We start from the raw sequence: 21760 nt of genomic DNA on the forward strand, positions 1-21760 counted from the left end.
CTGCGTACCATTAACCCAGTGAATCACAAAATGTTCCTACATTCGACAATCGACAAACGATAGATATATTATCGAAACGGCCGCGATGAGTTCATCAACATTTAAGATACAGTAAAATGTGGGACGAGTCGCTACCTGGTACCTTTATTAGTCGATGGACCAAAGAATGCAAAACGTGTTAAATCGCACAGATGGATATCGCAGCCTAATTCGATTAGGCCAAAACAGTTGATTTTACGCGACCGCTCGTTTATCTAAATGCGACCCGTTAGTGATGTGCATTCGATATTATGTCGATGCTTTGATTTTCATGTATTGTTTTCAAAATTACAGGCATTTGTTTTGATGCATCATTTTAAAAACTTTACAGGCATTTATTAGAAGTCGATAAGACGAAGAATAATGAATCATTTAAAGGTATTAATTGTAGTAAGTGTAATTAACGGTTAAAAGTTAAAACACGCACACTGCAGTGTACAACTGATGATGTTTACGACGCTGTTTTCATATACAAAATAAGATTTATAAAACATTCAGATGGCACCCACGTATTAATTGCGCTTATTAATGAGCGCTCAAAATAGACTTTTTGAGTTTTTCTCCATAACAATATTTTTACACCTACGCACGTTATCGACTGGGCACTGGGCGCAGGGCAGCACTGCGGTCCGATCCGTCGAGCATTCATTTCGGATTCATTAGCGTAAATTAAGTGGTATTTGTCAAAATTTCGTGCGCACACAAAATATTTATATACCGAACCACCCTGGGGACTTTTGGAACATTCTTCAATAACTTATCCACGATTGTGCCCACACCTTTTTAAGGCAGATTATCAAAAAAGAAACCTAAATTGTTTATTGCACGCACGCAACTATAAAATATAAAATACTCGTGGTTATTAAACGTCAACACTTGTTTTTACGACTTTGTTGGGGTATCGACAGCCGTTTTGCTAATGTAAAAAACATTAATTAGATACTTTATAGCTGGGCATGATAGCTCAATTTGGTGCTTTTGTTTCTTGATCGAAGTTTTTTAGCGAAACGCGACCGTATTATCGCATTTAATGAATTCTCAAGCTTCTAAATCCAGGATTAAAATCCATTTTCGAGATAAGAGCAAACGTCGTCTTAATACTAAATTAATTATTAAAAACGTAAAAATAAAGATCCAGTCGCGTGGGCGGTGGATCCCATAGGGAGAGGAACGGTCGTCGGCAGGCGGGGGAGGGGAGACGTACGGTCAACAAATTAGGTTAAAAGCCTATAAATTGATGCGAACAGCTATGGGTGGCGCGGGCGCAACGGCCCTACAGAGCTGAATTAGCCCCGGAGTTTTTATCACTTGGTGACAAGAAAAAATATTGGATACAGGGTGATCTGTGGCCCTTCTGATCTGCCAGATATCGATAATTAATTCAACGTATGAAATTTTAATTATGTGAATACATCATTGTGAAGGTATACGACAGACATTGCGTTCGATTCCCAGACCAAACTGGAACGTTTGTTAATTGGTAGATATTATTCAGGGACTGATTTTGATTTGTGGTACTTCGGCAAAGGCAAATTATCCTTGCCTTATGTTATTTATTTTTGAATAACGAAGTTTGGTTTTCAAAAATCATAAATTAATTGATTATGTTTACAGTTTTAGTAAAAACGTATTTGACCGTTAGTTTTTTTTAGGAGATGCACAATAATATTAATGGTCTTATTGAAATAATTTACTATATATATGTAGTAATTATAAATTCGGGATCATAGCTCATCCAGGAATGCGCTACACGAAACACCATGGTAGACAATTCATGTAATTGAAAATGGTATTAGACTTAATACAGGGTGATGTTAAATTCTTCAATTATTTTTATTATTATTTTGTATTACTGAGACTAATTTTTTTTATAGAATTTACAATACATTTGAAAAGTTAACGATTATAAGACTTAACAGACTAAAGATCAAGGTATATGAATGAACTAAGATATTTGGTTTACTATTTTGAAAGTCAAAGTTAAACTTTTCTTGACTACTTTTGCTAATAAGCTTGTCGAGATTTATCTAATTGAAAAGTTAATAAACGAAATAAAAACATAATTAAAATAGACATTTATTAACTTTTTTTTAATGGTAGTAAACAGTACCTAGATAACGAAACGCTAAAAAAGGTTTTTTTTTCAGATACGATAGTTTACTTAGAAGCCATCGCTTTGTCGAACAGTGGCGGGTTGATTATGATAGATATGACAGCTATGTTGCCATTGTACCTTAGTTATAAATAATTATGCTCCTAATAACAATGGATCAATAAATCGTCACCTAAGAGTAAACAAACGAAAAAATTCAAAAATAAATCAAAATATATAACCACCTGTACACACGTCAATACTCATGAGAAAAAATAATCATCGTTAATTGGTCCCTTTCATTAGTAAGTCCGTGGTCGGTGCATTCCTCTTCTCGTTGTTTTTCGGTGTCAAATCCTTATCAATGAAAAAAGGACTTCATTCTTATTTAAATTTCTTTATCAGTAACACTGTCCGATGACCGGTGAGTTAAATAATGTTTCACTTGCCTACTTAATGATATTTCTCAGTTAAATATCCTTATTAATTGACACCTACATGTGAAACGAAATAAATTTTAATTGTAACAATATTTATGCTAACTGTACCTACAATGTACAGTCGGCATGTGAACCATTCACAACGCTGGTATATTACTTGTTTATTGCCTCGCATCATAGTGTAAACATACAAAAAAGTTATAGCCGCGGACACAAATAAAACAAAATTAAATTAAGATAAAGTGAATCAAAACAAGGAAGCACATACATAAACTTTCAGCGCTGCGATATCGAATCGTAAATACCTCGACACCTTATCTAGCCGGAGTCGACGCTGGGCCTGATTTCCACTTAAACAAAACAGCCTAATTAAGCTATAAACAAAGCCACAAACACGGTCTCCGAAAATATTGGGATTGAAACCACTATACTAATCTCATACGGCCATTAACCGCCGACAGGTCGCGGCGAGCAGTCCACGGGGGCTCGTAAAGATTACCACACGATAACCGACTACTGGACCCGGCGGACCTCACACATGCCCCGGCAACCCCATATAAATACCAAAGAATGGCTTCATATCGACAAAAACTCGGCGATAAATTTGGCGCCCCTAAACACGTAAATGTTCTTAATTATAGTGTAATGTCCAGGACGCGTTCGGTATCTAATCTGTACTCTTAAGACCGGTCATTCGGTCGACCGGTGATGTTTGAGCCGGGGTATCGATTTCTATATTAAATGTGTGATGCTGTAGTTCTAATATTTCGCTGGTTCATTATAACAAGATTCTATGGTATATTTTTTGCATAAATTGAATCGTATATATGAAATGATTCTAGGGTTTACATAAAAACGTTTAGTTATCCCAAAAAAAATTATAAAATGGGTACCATAAATCTAATGTTTTTAAAATTTTTTATCAATATAAATAAAAATTAAGATAGGATCTTTATAAGGGAGCGATTTGTCGTAATTTCTAAGCTACTAACAATCTAAAATGATAGACTTGGTTTAGTTAAGCAAAAATAATAAGTTTCGTGTACTGTAGTAGAACTACACATTTAAATATTTTGAAGAAATAAATCGTCCTATACATTAATTGCAAAATCCACCACTCATTAGTAATACGGTACACTGGAAACAGAAAAAAAAAATTACACAAAAACACAAATTATACCGAAGCGTTAATAAATCTTTAAAATCCACGCTTTAATTTTATTAAAGCCTTCAAACGTGTCTGACAAACGATCGCACAACGCCATATAAAGGCAATACTACATATTTATAAGATCTCGATATAGTGGATGTCAGCCTTATTGGCTCATGCTGGATAAACAATAGGCCCTCTGAGTTATTTGAAAGTCAAACATCAACCGAGTGGTAATCGACGTCTCAACCACGAAAATGTTCGTAGACCCTATCGCCACCATCTACCAGAAAACTCGCAGCATCCGCGTATTGTGACATTTAAACCTCCCTTTCACTCGCGAGGTGTTGTAGATAAGCTTATCTCGCTCGCGACTTAATGCCACTTATTTTTTTCCCTTCTCCGAGGACAACCGGCCGTCTGTCAGTCACGAGTGACAGGAGCGCGCGACACACCGACAACCCGCTTTTGTCACTGCTCGCCCCCACTGCCAAATTAAAGGAAATACCTGCGTTCAGTGCGTGCACTAAAATAGGCCCCGAGCTCCGCAATAACTTTCGCGGAAATTTGACTTTACAACACCGCTTCAGAAATAACTACGCGTTAAAGTGTTTCTTTTGCATTTAATGGCGAAAAATAAGGGAAGTCGTTTATTGGCGAGGAATTCAGGTTGGACGATGTCCAGTCGCCGCTGCAAGAAATGCGATTACCGGCCGCTATGACAGTTAACAGCTTGAATGATTGCGCCGTGCAGCGCGGCGCGCGCCGCCATCGCGCAGGGCCATGGCCGCGCCGCGTCGCGCCACTGCGGCAGCGCATGTCTGTCACAGCAGGGATGCCTCCGCGGCCGTGACGCGACGGACAACCGCTGCACCCACCCGCTTTCTTTCCATCCACTTCAACCCGCACTAATTAAGTGTTAACTAGCTGAACAAAACGTATCCGCACGAACCACTCACCACAGATATTCCGGCGCGCCCGTCCACGACTCCGCGAGATGCACGCATTAACAGAGCTAATTATTCCCATTAAACGAGCACAATCCATTTAAATTAGCCATCGGACGTGGTTGAATAAAGTATTCGCGTTTTGTGCGCGGCTGAATGACGCTCGGCCCCTTCCGGTGGGTGGTTGCTGTCACAACACGCAATGCGCGTCGCGGACGCACCGCACCGCATAATGAGACGCTTACTCGCATTAGCTAAAGAAATTGACAAGTGAACAATAGCGGGCCGAGGGAAAAAACGAATGCGAAAACTGCAGAAAGAGCCGGACAGTGTCGTATCGTATTACCCGACGTAAAATATCTGGGGGAGACGAATGAGAAACGATCGTTCCATTTAAATACGGGTACGAGACGGGCGAGTTCGCGTGCGTTCGGTAGCGTGAGAATGCGTTTTGTTAGGCGACAGCGCATCCCGCGGCCGCTCGTCCTGCGCCTGAGTCCTGAGCGGTGAGCTCAGCCGGGACGTCGATAAATCAGGTGAGCGGAGTGTGTGGCGGGCGCGGGAGCGGGCGCGGGCGCGGTCATATATCGGCCACGAGGCTCACAATGGTTGCGCGGTGACACCGGTGACACTGACGCAATTACTCGCGTGCGCCGTCTGCCGTCCGCCGTGACGGCGAGCGGCGACCCTCACCCTCTCCGCACAGCACTCCGCTCTTCCCGCCCGTATTTATTGCGCTAAATATTTGAATTAATCAGATGAGATAAAATGCTCGTGTTCGTTTAAACATTCCGATGCGGTCGCGGTGACAACTCGATGTATTGTCTTCGCGTTGAGTGAAAGAAGCTATTTCATGTTTTTTTAAGGTTCGCATAATTTATTCGTACTCGCCACTACGTTAAGAATACCTTGCGTGAGTAACAAGAGACATTCTAATCAGCTTGTTGGGTTGCGTATCATTGTCAGTTCCATTGAGGAGTGTACACATTGTACGATTGTTTCTCTATCGTCGCTGTGAAATTCCGTTTCTGATAAAAGACAGCGTGCATTAAGTATGCACTATCAATATCCTTAAACAAAACTCTTTTTTGATTTTTTACTTCTTCATGCAAATAAAGATTGGTAGAAAGAAAGTTCAGTTGTTGCGTGTACGCACTTCTTGCGTCTGTGTGACGTTTGCTAGAGCCAGGCACGGTGTATCGGACAGTAGTAACAGAAATATTATAAGTATTTACGAAGTACTAAATGCTTATTTTCAAGTATTTTGTAGGTTTACGGTCGCGTAATCGCTTTAAAGATGGTGCAAGTTACGTTGCCTCAGCGGAATGACTCCGTGTTAAATCGTGAATAATTTACAAGCTGACTAGTAATAAAAATAATTTTAACAAAAAATTAAACCGCCTTCAAAAACCACTCAAAACCAAAAAATAATTTCACATACAAGTATATATTGGATACCAATTTTGGAGTTGGTGCCTAATTAAAATTGTTAGTTAGCTATATTTGTTGCATAGTCCATCTATGAGCTAAATTTCTTTCAAATCAAAGAGTAGGTTTGCGTGAACTACAACATACACAGTGAAAGGTGTAATACCAAGCACATGTATGGTGTTTCATCTTTTTATTTCCTCTTTTTTCGAGGCAGGGGGTGTAATACACCCACATTTGACCAGCTATATGTAACAGGGGAAGAATTTGGGTAGTGTACAATTCACAAATTTAAATATTTCCTTAATAGCTTCCATTTGCTGTGCTGCGGCGATGTGTTTATCTCCGGTGACGATCTAACTTGCTGACTTTGTACGCTGGCAACACATTGTTTTCGTATATTCGTTAATGTATTTATCTAGCTTAACTAGCAATTTTAATTAGGCACCGACTCCAAAATTGGTATCCAATATATACTTGTATGTGAAATTATTTTTTTGGTTTTGAGTGGTTTTTGAAGGCGGTTTAATTTTTTGTTAAAATTATTTTTATTTTTGCTTTTCGTGTTAGTAAAAATAGACCGTCTCAATGGCATAATTGTGTTTCGCTCACGATACGACTATCGCGCTGAGGAGTTACACCTCTGAGTACCACTGAAAAGGGGAAAAGTTGTGATGCTATATATATGTATGTAGGAAGTAGATTCAAGTAAACCTAACGCAAAAACACAACTGATATTATTTGGCTCACAGTACAACTATCGCGCTGTGGTGTTACACTTCTGCCTACCCCTGAAAAGGGGAAAAAGGTGTGATGCTACATATATGTATGTATGTAAGAAGTAGAGTCAACTAAACCCAACGCAAAAACACAACTAATGTGTTTCGCTCGCAGTACGACTATCGCGCTGAAATGTTACACCTTTGCCTACCCCTGAAAAGGGGAAAAGGTGTGATGCTATATATATGTATGTAAGAAGTAGATTCAACCAAATCTAACGCAAAAACACAACTGATATATTTGGCTCACAGTACAACTATCGCACTGTGGTGTAACACCTCTGCCTTCCCCTGAAAAGGGTAAAAGGTGTGATGCTACATATATGTATGTATGTAAAAAGTGGAGTCAACTAAACCCAACGCAAGAACACAACTAATGTGTTTCGCACGCAGCACGACTATCGCGATGAAATGTTACGCCTCTGCCTACCCCTGACACGGGAAAAGGTGTGATGCTATATATATTTATGTAAGAAGTAGATTCGAGGAAACCTAACGCAAAAACACAACTGATATATTTGGCTCACAGTACAACTAGCGCGCTGTGGTGTAACAGCTCTGCCTACCCCTGAAAAGGGGTAAAGGTGTGATGCTATATACATATATGTATGTATGTAAGAAGTAGAGTCAATTAAACCCAATCCAAAAACACAACTGATATGTTTCACACACAGTACGACTATCGCGATGAAATGTTACGCCTCTGCCTACCCCTGACACGGGGAAAAGATGTTACGCTATATGTATAAGTATGTGAGAAGTACAGTCAACCAAACTCAATGCAAAAACATAACTAAATACGTCACAGGAAAGCTAAATTCGCGATTTCGTTTTCTTGGACGACATAAATATTCTAGTTTTTTAATTTTAAAACCAAACTACCGAAGCGATCTTGAAAAATTTTATGGGACCAATCTGGAGAGAAATTCTTTCGAATAAAAAAAGAATTTTCCAAATCGGTTCAGAAATGAGCGAGTTCTGAGGTAACAAACATAGAAAAAAAAAAAAAAAAATTCACGTCGAATTGATAACCTCCTCCTTTTTTTTGAAGTCGGTTAAATATTTATGACGTAAACAATCCCCAATCAAACTAAGTTGAATGTATGAGAAAATTAATATTAGATAAGACTATGGTTTTAGGGTTTTACTTGGTAATTGTGGAAAATAAAATTAGCAATAATTTACACTTATTACCTTAACAAGTCTTATTTAATTCTTTCAATACTATTTTATGTTACCAAGTCTTATTTAATTCTCTCAATAATGGCTAATGGGTAAGACGAGCTTGTTGCTTGAGAGATGGTAAGCACAACTGTCATCGATATAATTAGGGAGTAGTATCTATATATTATAATATCAGGCCTGTATTATATACTGTCCCACTGCTGGGCACGGGTCTCCTCTATTACTGAGAGAGATTCGGCTTTAGTCCACCACGCTGGTCTAGTGCGGATTATCAGACTTCACATACACTTAAAATTCATAAGTTTCAGGTATGCAGGTTTACTCACAATGTTTTCTTTCATACTTAGTTATATTTATATGTAAGTAACATCGCACAAAAAAAAATATAATAAGACATGGATTTGAGTGTCAGTTCCACTCTAGCAAGCCACAAAACAGACAAATAACATGTATCAACATTATTGACAAATCTCAGATGAAATCGATATGAGAAAAATATTTTACGATGACATGCAAAGAAATAAAATTTTCATTAATATTAAATCCAAAAGACTCAAAGCATCGATTATCAACATCAATGGGACGATTTCCATTCATAATTCGATTAACTTTCATCGATCGTGTGGCACCCCCCTAAATGGTAATAAAGGTTGTGTTATGACCTTTTTATGATCGACCTGAACCGGCCAGACGTAGGTAGCTATGACATACATGTTTACGATCCCTGGTCCGCCCGACACACGATACTTTGCAGGGAAGTGACACGGCGTGGTCTTGAGCAATGGGGGTAACTGTACTACGTGGAGGAATTCGCGCGAAATTTATCTCAGTTTCTTTATGAATTGTTACTCGTTCTATTACTTTAGTACAGACTCGGAATATTAATTTAAAAGGATTTAATATGACGTAGTACGAACAAGAGAATTCCTTTAGATTGGTGTGAGACGATCTGGCAATGAATACAATAGAAAATTTAACAAAGTTTGTAATAGAATGTAAGTAATAGAGATAATATTCCGGGCCTTTGGGCTAACTGTAAGCAAAAACTCAATACACTGGCCTATCCAAGGATCAAATCCGAGACCATGTCAGTTATACCGCAATAAAAATAAGCCACCGCAGCAAAAACTTACTGATAAATATTTTAACGTAAAAAAAATTTAATATGCTTGGAAATGCTTATCTCTTTGACAAGAGCTGTCCTGCAAATGACCGTTAATATAACTAAATTTGGTCGAAAGTATGGTCAATAGCATACTTACGTGGTCTTCAATATGCTATGGGTCTATGCAGATCATCAATTTTATATTAAAGACGAAAATATATAAAAAATAAATTCTCCAAGCACGCAATAGATACCTGATTGTACCCGATACAATGTAGTCCACGTTTAGCAACACGATATCAATATCTATTCACAAATATCGTAATGAAGTTAATCGGATGTTCGGCGACAAGTGTCCCGGCTCGCTCGTCCATCTCAAATCTAAAATTCCTGAACAGAAGTGCGTGAAGTTAATTTAAAGTCTCAGAGGAGAACGCGACTGCGATCCGTATCACGGAGCCAGTTTCAGTTTATCAGTATCTAGCGGGAACGTCCGCCCGATTTGGGAGCGGGCCCTTGTGACGGGACGCAGCGGGGTTAGGCCTTTAAGAAATGTTGAAAATACCCACAAATAAAACTGAACCTAAATTTGACTGCATTACGTTTCAAAAACGTCATTTAGTTTTTTACCATGAGTCACAATAGTATAAATGAAAATGTGCATTTATTTCTGTTGCTACAATGACACAAAATTGTCTAATGTTGTGAATTCAGCTCTAAATAAATGTGGTATTCAAACAATATATAGAAATTAAAAGTAAATCGTGATCATGTTCTACTAAACAAGCCCACTAAATAATTTAACTCTATATTAATATTTTTATTTATACATTTAATATTTACCCGTATAATAATTTTTCATTTTCCTCAGCCAACAATAAACGCTGTCACACCACACGCTACCACTTAACACCTTAAGCCATATCGTTATAAATAAAATTAAAATTGCAAAATTCTCAGCAATTTCACATATGGGCTTGGCTGAGATGATCTCGCGGAGGCTGCTCGTGTTATCGGTTCAATTTGAAGCAGCCCGAAGCATTCTCACTGTTTTATATCAATATAATTTATGTTGTTATTACTAGTGATTAATGTTGTAATCGGTAATTTATAGTGCGACGGATTATAGTTGTTGTGATAATTATAATAAAATACGATGCTCGCGTTAATGCAAAAATGTGGACACTCAACTAAATTATTTATTGAATATTTCATGTTTTAAATGCAACTAATAATTAATAGTTTTCATATTTGCCAAGATTGTAGATAAGATAGCGTTAATGTGAATGATTGTTATATTAATAGCCTCAATAATAAACATAAATGCATATCGACAGTGCATATCATATAAAGGAGATCTATTTATGTTTATTCATCATCATCATCATCAGCTGCAGGATGTCCACTATTGAACATGGGCCTTATTTTATTTTGTATGAATTTCAATTCTAAAATCATTATTCGGCTAGATTTCAATTGGTCTCTTTATTATAATCTTTACTTCTTTTTATCATTCTGCTTTTTGGATTGACTAATGCTCAAATGTTTATTGAATAAGTGAAACAATTCAATAGCCGCAATGAGTTTATTGTTATCTTGTTATGTTAATACATGTATGCCATAACCATGTTTCGGGTGAACTTTTTCTCGTATGTTATTTTCTACTTATCCTCGTCATACAGGGCCGCGTACACGATCATAGCGAACGTTATGTAGTGGAATAGTATCACAATATCCATAATTGACTAAAAACATTGCAATTTCAGTATTGTATCATTTTCCAGTTAAGACATGATTGCACATAGCATTGTTATTGACATGTTTGACAAGGGATAGTGATCTATGAGCGACATTACGAGAAAAAAGTTTCTGTGTAGCTCACCAACGAGTTCCAGTTTAATTAATAGCACGTTTCCTACGCGACTGGTTGTGCCGATACACGCGCGTCGCGCGGTGCGCGCACGCACCGGCCGCGTCCGGCACGTTCGATCATACGCGATCGGCTTCCAATTATCCACGTCGAGAAAACCCTTTGCAGCATTTTCATGAGACGTCTGCTATGAAATCGCACGTGCGAGTGATTGACTGGACCTGAATGGCGGAACGACTTCCAAGTATTTTGAAGCTGCAAAAACAGTCGAGTTATTGAAGCCGTACAAGCTTCGAGTGTGAATCAATTTGATTCCATCGCTTTTATTGATCGATCGACAATTTTACTGAATTATTCAGTGAACACGAATACCGACATTCCGCGAGCGCTCGTGGCATCGGACGCAAAAACCACCGCTCGAAGCAGTCAAACATAATCGGTGGCGGACGTCGTGGGAGTGGCTCGAAACTGGACATATTTTGAAGGCAAGAGACGCACGAAAAAAGCTAACGTTCGGTGATGAGAATGTCATGTCCCCAGTTCCCGACGACATATTTGCGAGTCGGGGCCGCGTTTTGCGATAATTACAGCGCATAACGCGGGCGGAGCGCGCGGAATGCTCGGCTCTGAGCTCACCGCCGCGGATTTATAATGACGAGCGAGTGTCGCGACCGCGCTGCCCTATCGACAGCGCACTGCGACAGAAAAACGCAGGAGTCCGCGGCATGCGCCTGCGCGCGGGGCGGACCAGTTCCCATGCGGCCGAGTGTCCCGTCCGCCGCGCCACCACCGCGCCACTAGCCTCCCCCACTCGCCACCGTCGCCGCGCATTCTTATACCACTAGCGAGTAGCGACATGTCTAGAAATTGTCATTCCGCACATAACCGCAGAGGACGCATCCTTGTCGTCCGGTGAAATTTAATCAAAAATGCCAATGAAAATCCCGCGATGACGGCCGGTGACGCGGGGTAATTACGGCTCGAATTCTTCAGCGGATGGGTGTGCACTCTCGCTTTTTTGTCTCACGTCAATTATATAAATTGTTCGTGCAATAAATTTTGCTGTATCTCTGGGGACGGGTGGCGGGATGGCGGGAATGCGGCGACGATACGCCCGTCGCGGTGCATACGGGCCCAATTAGCATGGGATCGATAGGCGCGGCCGATGGCGATCTTCTGTCAACTGCACCGCATTGCGCAAGCACCGCGGTTATCTAATCTCAACTTAATGAATGCCACGCTACTATCATCCGACTAAGACTTCCACTGTTTGTTGAATCATATTGTCGATTTATTAGTGCAATAATTATAAGTAGTGCTCAGACTGCTTAGTTTGATCAAACGAAGCATCAGCTTTTGCGTTGAAGAATTATAGATAAGAAGTCACTTTATTAATGAATTATTTATAAACAATCACATATCTACACACATGAACATATTTCCCATAAAAAATACATCAATATGTCATTTGAAATTCTCTCGTGTAAATACCATAAATTATTGCAATGAAGCAAAAAGTCGTTCCACTTACAATCATTATTACTTAAGAGCATCTAATATTTACAAATGTCATGCGATTACAAACCTTATTCTTCAACTTTCACTGCACACCTGAATGACTAATCAACTCAATCAACACTAGATAAAGACTTACATAAAATCCTTGTCAATGCCAACAATGATGAATTAAGCGCATCCACTGAATCTTGTTAATAGATGCATTCGCGATGGCACATGCAATTATCGCAACTACGGTCTTATTACGTATCTTAGCGATTGCAAAGTAATAGCTAATGACTGTATTTTGTTGTTAATCTAAAACCTACTCTAGATCAAGTTGGTAGAACTTATATTATTTTATGTTATAGAATATTTAAATAGTCTATTGGAGCCACCCGTCTGTTTAAACTTAATTCTGCTAAGAAGTCCTATCTATATTGCTTGAAACATTTTGCATTTAATTTTTAGGCTTGACAATTAAACCAGGACATTTCACAACCTTTGTTACTACTAAAACAAAAAAGCGATGTGCAAAATGTGGCCGTAATACAATTAATCAAAAATGTAAAATAAACAATAATATATAATTGTGTCGTATATCTGTCGTGTATCGTCTCAATTGCTTTTTCTTTTGCTTTCCCCATCTTAATGTTATAGATGATTGTAAGACATGGCCTCGAGTGATAAGACCACCAATTGTAATTTATTCTAAAGTGAATTTTATAATGTCGTTGGATGCGAGCTGCTTCCTATAGGTCGATCTAGGAATCTTTGGGGTAAGCCTATGTTCAGCAGTGGACATCCTGCGGTTGATGATGATGAATATTGAATAATTTAAAAGGAGAATTTAAACAAGTTTTTTTGTATATGGGTACGGTAAAGTAACCCCACTGCACCTGATGGTAAGTGGAGTGGAGACCAATAGAATGTCGACTGACGAGAGATGATTACCCCTCGACAGTCGACACAATTATGCCGGCCTGTTGGAACCGGATATACACAGGCTGATCCCGGAATGCTAAACTTACGTGGACCACTATGGCGGGTTGTAACACCTTGTGTACGGTGGTCGCTATCCGGGCGGATTAAATAAAATAAAAAATATAGAAAAATATCCTTCCGCAGCTCTAACAGCAGAAGTTAATTTATGGCTATCTCTATTACTATACGTAATAAGTCTAGTAATGTGTTGAAACTCAACAATCGGTCTAGATGACTAACGCTGCGAATGGTGTTATTTCGAGTAATGACATCAAATATGACATAGATTCATGAGTGCTTGGCATTTAGTTCGACAACGGTGCTGTTTATTGGCAATTTATTTGAAGACAGTTCGCGGATTAATCAGAAACAGTAATGCTAGTTGATCGATGCAATGTAAATGACTAATAGAGATCTTATGACTGCACTTTTCGTTTACATAATAATGCTGCACTGCAATCTACACATGCTTGTATATTTCCTATTGTCCACTTTAAAATAAATAAATGTATTAAGTACCTTACTTACAGTATATTTTTTTCCAATGCTGCATAAGTACCCTATATGGGATGCATAAGAACCAAAAATGTTATATTATTATCAATGGGAAGGCGAAAAAATTTAATCAATTAATTCGATTCGTTTCTACATAACCTGAGAATAGGGAGTTAGGTTATAAGCCGTAAAACCCGTCGTATAAGTCAATAAATTAAAAGAAAAATAGTGCCAATTGTATCTAAGAGATTAGGTAATACCCATAAAAGACCTTAGTCTTGAAAGTATCAAATATACCCATATATAAAAGCCATTATTATATTTTCTTTTGTTAGGATAATATTGCTGAATAGTTTCGCTAATTTTATGCACAATACGAGAATTAGCGCAACATTCCGATCCCAACTTGTCATCCTAATTCTTCTAAACAGTAATATCCCGTAAATTCGCAAGTTAGACACGGATATGCACTAATGTACTGCATTAGCACACCGCACAATGAGACCTCGCACAGCCCTGCTAACTCAAAGGGGATAACGTCATTACCATCCTTTATAATGTCCACTAATAAAAGGCTGTATTGAAAGGCATCAATAAAGTCGACGACCCATAACAAAAACATAGCTCGCGCCGCGATGTCCGGCGCATATTCAATGGTACTGGCGCAGCAATTTTCACATTATTCATGCACTCTGAATATTCATCCAACATAGTTTGACCTCCCATTAATTGTTATAGCCAGGTGCCTGTTAACTGTGCTGACATACGGTCGCCGCGGATTGCGAACAGGAAAATTGTTGTGATGACCTTTTTGTGCAGTTTTATATCAAAATTCATGTTTATCTTGAACTTATATTTTCAATATTTATGTCATCACTCTTCTGTATTTAGTAACAAACGGACATGGTGTACTTTTGTACATCTTCCGCTTATGAAAATAAAGTTCTTTTACTTCGGTAGTTCATTTATTAATTCAATGTGAAATGAACACATTTCGTAACATGCAGTAGAAAATTCATTACCAGAACAAGATCATAAAATGTTGTAACAAGTTCATCATTCGCCGGCGCTGTATATCGTCCGAATGTTTTATGGATGGGACCTTCGATTCGTGAAGCTCATCGACTTTTATTACAAGACTCGTGTGAATATTGATTTTGGGTCAAAAGCTTCACTTTGTATCGCCTGTACTTTATGGCGGTTATTTCTATGCCCTAAGACCGCGACGAATGAGACACTTGGTGATAAAATGCTAGCGATGTGCGAAATAGTTGCCATTGTTTAGTTATAAGTACTTGTGTGTGTTATTCTCATATGCCGTAATAAACTGCGATACGAGTAATTTTTATTTTGTTTCATAGTTAGAAAAAAAATCGAAATTAAGTCACTATAATATTCGTGAAAGATTGAAAAATATAATGACAAATATTTTTATAAATATTCAAATATTAACTTCTGAAGACAACAATGGAAATTTTGAAATTTGTACCTTAATCGATTCAAACTCGTTTTAATTTAAAACTAAATATGCATGATAGTTTCTTTTTAATCCCCTCAAGTACTTTCCCGTCTTAACACAAAACGTCATTCAACTTTTGATCAATAAAAAACAGATTAGAATGAAAGTATCTTGTCTCACTACTACGTTTGTGTAGCCGATAGTCTACGGAGCGTAGCATACGTAGCTTATTCATCGTTCCCGACCTGTGGAACACGCTGATCAATAGATATAAGAATATTAAGCAGTTTCTACAACTTATTTCTTCGTATAATAAATATAGATTTTATTATAAATGTACAATTTACAAATATTTTGTCACTTAAAACGGTATGGAAAATTAAACTGCATTTTTTGTCTGTAGATACGAGAGAGACGGGATTCGTCAACGCCATTACGGCTGCAGGCGTGACCTACTCCATAACAAGAGCATGCACCGCCGGCTCTCTACTGGAATGCTCTTGTGAAAAGGTAAATATGTACTATATCAATAATTTGAATAACAGCACTTATATAGTAAATATGACATTGAATTACAGAAAGAGAATCGTGTAGTACGTGTACTTAGTATATAAGATCAGAAGATTCCAGGTTCGAATTCTGGAAGGGTCGCCATGTAATAGAAAGGATGGATATAGATGTTGAGACGTGTTGATGGTTTCAGGTTCTTTATTAGACTGCTGTCATTATACTAACTTATTACAATACGTTACATAGCTTATATACTAAGTACACACACTACAATCGACATGTCAGCAATAAAACGTCATAGGTTGGCGTATCAAAAACGAAGTAAATCGATTGTGATTTTCTAAAGCATGATCACTGCGGAAAAATATATATCTTTCTATAGTTCGACATGATATTTACTGCGGAGTACTGTATGCAGATAACAATAGCCGCAATTATTCGCCATCTTAATATTGAGTTGTAAAATATTCAAAATTTTAATTTTAAAATTTGCAAATAATTTAATAATCCATGTAAATTCATAAATAAAATAGAAGCACTAATACTAAAAAATTAAAGAATTAAAAATATTATAGAAATATATGCTCAACAATTTTTTTCACAAGCATTTTTACTTTAGGGTGTGCCGAAGCCTCGTCGCGGCCGCGAGTCCACGCCACCGCCAGTCCCCGACTCACAAGCATCCACAGACCGATGGCAATGGGGAGGTTGCAGTGATAATGTACGATTTGGACTCAAAAAGTCGAGGGAATTCATGGACAGCCGCTACAGGAAACGAAGCGACATAAAGACCTTGATCAAACTGCATAACCATAACGCTGGGAGGTTGGTTAGTAAGAATTTTGCATCGACATCTATTATAACGTTATTAAGTATAGTTGTACCCATCTGTTCTATTCGTATAATATATTTTGCGTTCTTATACGAGAAAATTGGGAAATATGTACTTGGTTTACCTGATGGTAAGTGATCCTCACTCTTCAAGAAAAAGTACTTGAAAATTGAAGTGTAGAAATAGTCTAGTCACTTTTTGTTTCCTAGATAACTTTTAATATTTTGACACAGAAATCTTATTATTTATAACGTAATGTTGCCTATCTATATCAATATTAATAAACAAGTAAACTTTCATAACTCCAAAGAATTAACTATAATTTCTTTGTACAGGCTATCAAGAATAACATGAAGATAGAATGTAAATGTCACGGGCTCTCCGGCTCGTGCACTCTGCGAACGTGTTGGTGGCGAATGCCCACCTTTAGGGAAGTCGGCGACAAACTACGAGACAGATTTGAAGGAGCTGCTAAGGTTAGTCAAAGAACTTAATATGAAATCATTAATTCATTCGATCATTGGTCTAACTTGACAGGTTCATGATGATAGATAGATTTACTAAAACCTTAATCAAGCTATATTGTATAAAATTCTGTCATTATGGCAATTTTTTTCATGTATAAAAATTTGCGTCATAATATAGACTGCGCATTGCATTGATAAGAAATTACTATCAAGGGCAGTAGAAAGTGTTTCATTGAGCTAAAATTCAAATAGGAATTTACAAAGAAATATTTAACTTACAGTAATGTCATTTCCAAAAATAATTTTAGCTTTTACAATCAGATTTGCCTTGATTTAATATTTCAACAATCCAATTTCTATTCATTTCAAATACCAATAAAAAACCAATTGCATCACATAATAAACATTTTATTTTTACGTTCACACACGCCTTTGTTTGACAGGTAATCGCAAGTAACGACGGTGATAGCTATATGCCAGAAAGCCCTAGTATAAAAAGGCCAGGCAAAAAAGATATCATTTACTCGGAGGAGTCGCCCGACTTCTGCCTCGCTAACATGAAGACTGGCTCTCTCGGAACCCAAGGACGTCAGTGCAACATCAGTTCAGCCGGAACCGACAGTTGTGATCAAATGTGCTGCAGAAGAGGATACGTGGAAACCTCCGTGACGGACACTCAGAATTGCAATTGTCAATTCAAATGGTGTTGCGAAGTCATATGTGAAACATGTTACGTTAAACGAAACATACAAACATGCCTATAATGTGATAGATAATGTATTAAATGTTTAATATTAAACTTATTTTATCCCCTGATTTTTTTCTTTATAATTTTTTGTGAGTTTTTGTTTTTATCCCCAGGTTTTATAAATGCTAGTTCGTTTTTAGATTGTAACTTTAGCTGTTGCGTGTACTCGGCACTAGATTTGTAATCCGATAAATATGTAAGCGGGTCTCCTCTATATTTCAATTGATTTTTTAGACTTGTGAGGTTTTTAGTGGATAGGTTTTCATCGCCTGATTCGTCGGGATTGTTAGTAGTAACTTCTAGGTCCTCCTGTATAGAACTAGGTATATCATCCGCACTTAATGTTTCTTCTATTTCGGATTTTTGGGGACCAGTCAATCTGTGCTTTGTTTTATTATCTTTTTCAATAGCATTTGATTTGCCTGTGTATTTATTAGGCTTTTTACGAGGTGAAATAGCCACTTTATCTGGTTTGTACCTGTTAAAATTGCTTCCTGGTTCAAAAAGTTTGTGGCATTCAGAAATGTTGTGTTTCTTTTTTGTGATAAAATTGTAAAGCATTTTAATTTTTAAAATATCTTTTGCACTGAACGTATAACTTTCCCCTATGGAATATTCTTCATAATTTTCCTGAAATAATTTTTAAACTGTATGTTAGAGTTTCAATAGAGCTGTATGTAGGTATATGCACTTGTATTTTACCCTAACAGTAAAGCTATAGTAATTCTGACTTATTACCTGCATTTCTATGGTTGCTTGTCCGTTGAGAGAATACTTATGAGAATGGTAGTGGCTAACGCTCGCAAAATCGTATTCTATATCGTGGAATAGCCATTCGTTGTTATTTAATTTCGTGAACAGATGTCTTTTATCTAAAATGTTTTTAAAAAGGTAATTAATATCCACTTTTTCCCTATCTTTCCCCTTCCAGTCAATCACGATTTTATAAACATTTTAAATAATATTTTTGAATGTATTCTAGACTATCTCAGTCCCATATTTTAGTGAAACAGAAGGAAACTTATTTTATTATATGATATATCCCATATTGAACACGGTAAACACATTTAGAATTTTATACAAATTACCTGGCATAATATTCTGTTCAACAACACGTATGTATTTATCTCTATCGGGAGCGTTGTGCTGTGGTGGAACACCGGCGATGGCTAATACTGCTTCTGCTAGCTCGCCTCCAGTGCTCATACAATCATACCCCAGAGTTACTTTCTGTAAACCAGTACAGATATTGATACGAACTATAACTGAGACTATTTTAGACTGTTTTACGTGTAGAAATAAAATTCAAGCTCATGATCGTGTAACAGACCCTAAATTCTATTGTCTATAAAGTCTTTATTAACTACGCAAATTACTATCATTCTAAATGATAATAAATAAGATTTGAAATGTTATGCCATCAAATATAAACAATACCTGAACACCTTTATTGGTGAAATTTTTGGTCGAGTGATCAGAACATCCAAGCAATCCTCGGCGATTAAGGAAAAACACCCATTTGCTTTCTTCGTCTTTCGGCGGGCTCGGCAACTCCAAGAAATTCAAACTAGTAATACTACTGACTGTATTGAGGAATCCACGAATCTTATCTCGGAGTACCTTATCTATAAATTAACTCATACATATTATATTGTTTACATAAAATATATTAAGGTTAATACTGGTGTTATACACACTGAAAATTTATACTGTTGAAGGACATTTTATCGTACTGATTGAATTATCCGGTATAAAACGAACTAGGAATTAAAGTCTTCATAATAACTTCGATCCATGAGCATGAACATTGAAATGAATAGTTTGGCCAAAAGTAATTCTAATTAGACATATCTAATTACTTAAATTATTTGTTGATAAATATTTTTACCATCAATTTACATAATTCTAGAATTGTAAGATCAATTTTCGACATACCGTTATATGAATAAACATCAATATAATAAGGTATAACGCCTTGAGGCCAAATATTAAACTTGACTATTTCTTCATCAGTCAAATCGAAACCTGGTTCATCTTTAGTCGTTTCTACATTTTTTACTTTAACTATAGATTCAATATCATCTGAAGCGGAGTCAAACTGTATAACATCATTTTGAATAGGGATAATTTCTGGTTTAAGTTTTTGTATTGGTGGTGTTGCGAAATTCGTCCCTGGAAAATGTTTATGACAAAACTAAATTTTAATAGTTTTTTCTTACTCGTTAAACTTCGTATAGGTTAAAAACGTATAAATAGGCTTATGATGGTGAAAATTAATGGTGGAAATGAACACTGGTGCTGATTTTTGGACTTAAAATAGATCTTTCTCGTCTCTATCTACTCTTGGTTTGCATATGCAAATGACGACTTCAAAGATAGGAGACAAAAGATTTTAAACATTCTATTCGAAAAATTAGACTTCAATATTATGAGGCCTGTTATGAATGAATACAGGAATTCCATCAGAAAAAGATATAAATATATTACATAAAATTAGGTAAGGGGTTATTTATTAAATATAATGATCAAGGTCAAGTCTGTCAAGGTCATTTTAATGATTTATTTATGCTTTATATTCATGCAATAGGAATATTACGTTACACAGATCCCACAGTTAAATAAGTAGAATAACAATAAAGTATTTCTATAATCCTGATGGCGCATTCGATTGTCAGAACTAAAAACTCAACTAAGCAAACAAAAGATACACCACATAACATACAAAATCACACAATTATCTTCCTAAATGATCTGTATCCGGTGTTAGAGCGGAATATTTGTGCCAAGACATATTGTCAACTGTGACATTTGGTTTTTCCTCAATCTTGGATACGTGGGTGTGAGATGATGGCAATCGTCAGCCTCCTACATCGTACGTGTTTAGAATGAACTTTAACATGACACGTTCTCAAATGTTAATGACAAAAACAAATGATCTAGTGGGAAATTAGACCGACATTGTTAGTAGAGGTCATCTTGCCCTATGTGAAAATGAAGGAAATGAAATCGTCCCGATGACCGAAATGTGTAAGATGATACTAGTATTCAAAAATAAGTCGAACACAGACGTTATAACAAGTTGCCGTGTTACTATTTCTATGAAACTAAGCGTGCTTGAAGTAGCTGAACGTACTATGACTTAAATAGTGTAGTATATTTCGATAAATTGAGCGTCTGAGTGGAATCTAACAAGGCTTTAATACTAAGAATCACCACATATGGAAAACCAAACTATAAACTCTAAACCACATTCTTCATTTTTCTGAAAGAATTTACATCTAGTATAATATAATTAGAAACTACAAATTTGACCTATGATAAAATCGAAACATTTAATAATTAATTAAAAAATTCTTACTTCTCGGGCACATCATAAAATAACAAATAACAATCGAACATTTCTGTAGCGCACTCCTCACCATTTTCGACAAAGCTAATATTTTGAAACAGTTATTCCTGTTTTATTACCTTGATACATAAAACTTGATAAAAACAAATAGCCTTACGACATCGATAAGATACATACGCAAATTACGTGGAATAACTTGTAAAGGCACGAGCTGGAAAACTTATTTTAACCGTGTTACTAGTGTTTGCTTTGCTTCATTAGTCACAAGGTTGTCTGATTAGAATTAGCTTTCTTCGTCCTATGTTGAAAGAGAATTACAGTTCATATTTTAAATTCGAATGAAATATTGCATTTTTTATCAATATGCAATATCATCAGCCGCAG

The 21760-nt window shown here is 36.9% G+C and overlaps 2 protein-coding genes across 2 annotated transcripts; one reads left to right on the top strand and one right to left on the bottom strand.

The window, feature by feature from the left end:
• Positions 1-4458: 4458 nt before the first annotated feature.
• LOC119190271 (protein Wnt-6-like) lies at positions 4459-18095 on the top strand. Its single transcript, XM_037441743.1, has 5 exons — positions 4459-4540; positions 15874-15980; positions 16600-16809; positions 17148-17288; positions 17723-18095. Exons 1-5 carry the CDS (start codon positions 4459-4461, stop codon positions 18041-18043), a joined length of 861 nt encoding a protein of 286 aa, XP_037297640.1. The 3' UTR covers positions 18044-18095.
• LOC115456309 (zinc metalloproteinase nas-28-like) lies at positions 18068-21546 on the bottom strand. Its single transcript, XM_037441660.1, has 6 exons — positions 21386-21546; positions 19963-20199; positions 19465-19652; positions 19116-19257; positions 18766-18899; positions 18068-18657 (listed from the first exon to the last, which is right to left on the bottom strand). Exons 1-6 carry the CDS (start codon positions 21447-21449, stop codon positions 18085-18087), a joined length of 1338 nt encoding a protein of 445 aa, XP_037297557.1. The 5' UTR covers positions 21450-21546; the 3' UTR covers positions 18068-18084.
• Positions 21547-21760: the final 214 nt, after the last annotated feature.

Source organism: Manduca sexta, chromosome 23 (assembly GCF_014839805.1).
Source record: "Manduca sexta isolate Smith_Timp_Sample1 chromosome 23, JHU_Msex_v1.0, whole genome shotgun sequence".
NCBI lineage: Eukaryota > Metazoa > Arthropoda > Insecta > Lepidoptera > Sphingidae > Manduca > Manduca sexta.

Bases quoted from the DNA above. Each gene is read 5' to 3' on its own strand.
- LOC115456309 (XM_037441660.1), bottom strand. From the start codon at position 21,449: ATGGTGAGGAGTGCGCTACAGAAATGTTCGATTGTTATTTGTTATTTT. The intron at 18,900-19,115 runs GTAATTTGTATA...AAAACATTTTAG, and splicing joins TGAACAGAATATTATGCCAG to ATAAAAGACATCTGTTCACG. The intron at 18,658-18,765 runs GTAATAAGTCAG...AAATTATTTCAG, and splicing joins AAGCAACCATAGAAATGCAG to GAAAATTATGAAGAATATTC.
- LOC119190271 (XM_037441743.1), top strand. From the start codon at position 4,459: ATGATTGCGCCGTGCAGCGCGGCGCGCGCCGCCATCGCGCAGGGCCAT. The intron at 15,981-16,599 runs GTAAATATGTAC...TTTTTACTTTAG, and splicing joins TGGAATGCTCTTGTGAAAAG to GGTGTGCCGAAGCCTCGTCG. The intron at 16,810-17,147 runs GTTAGTAAGAAT...TTCTTTGTACAG, and splicing joins ACCATAACGCTGGGAGGTTG to GCTATCAAGAATAACATGAA.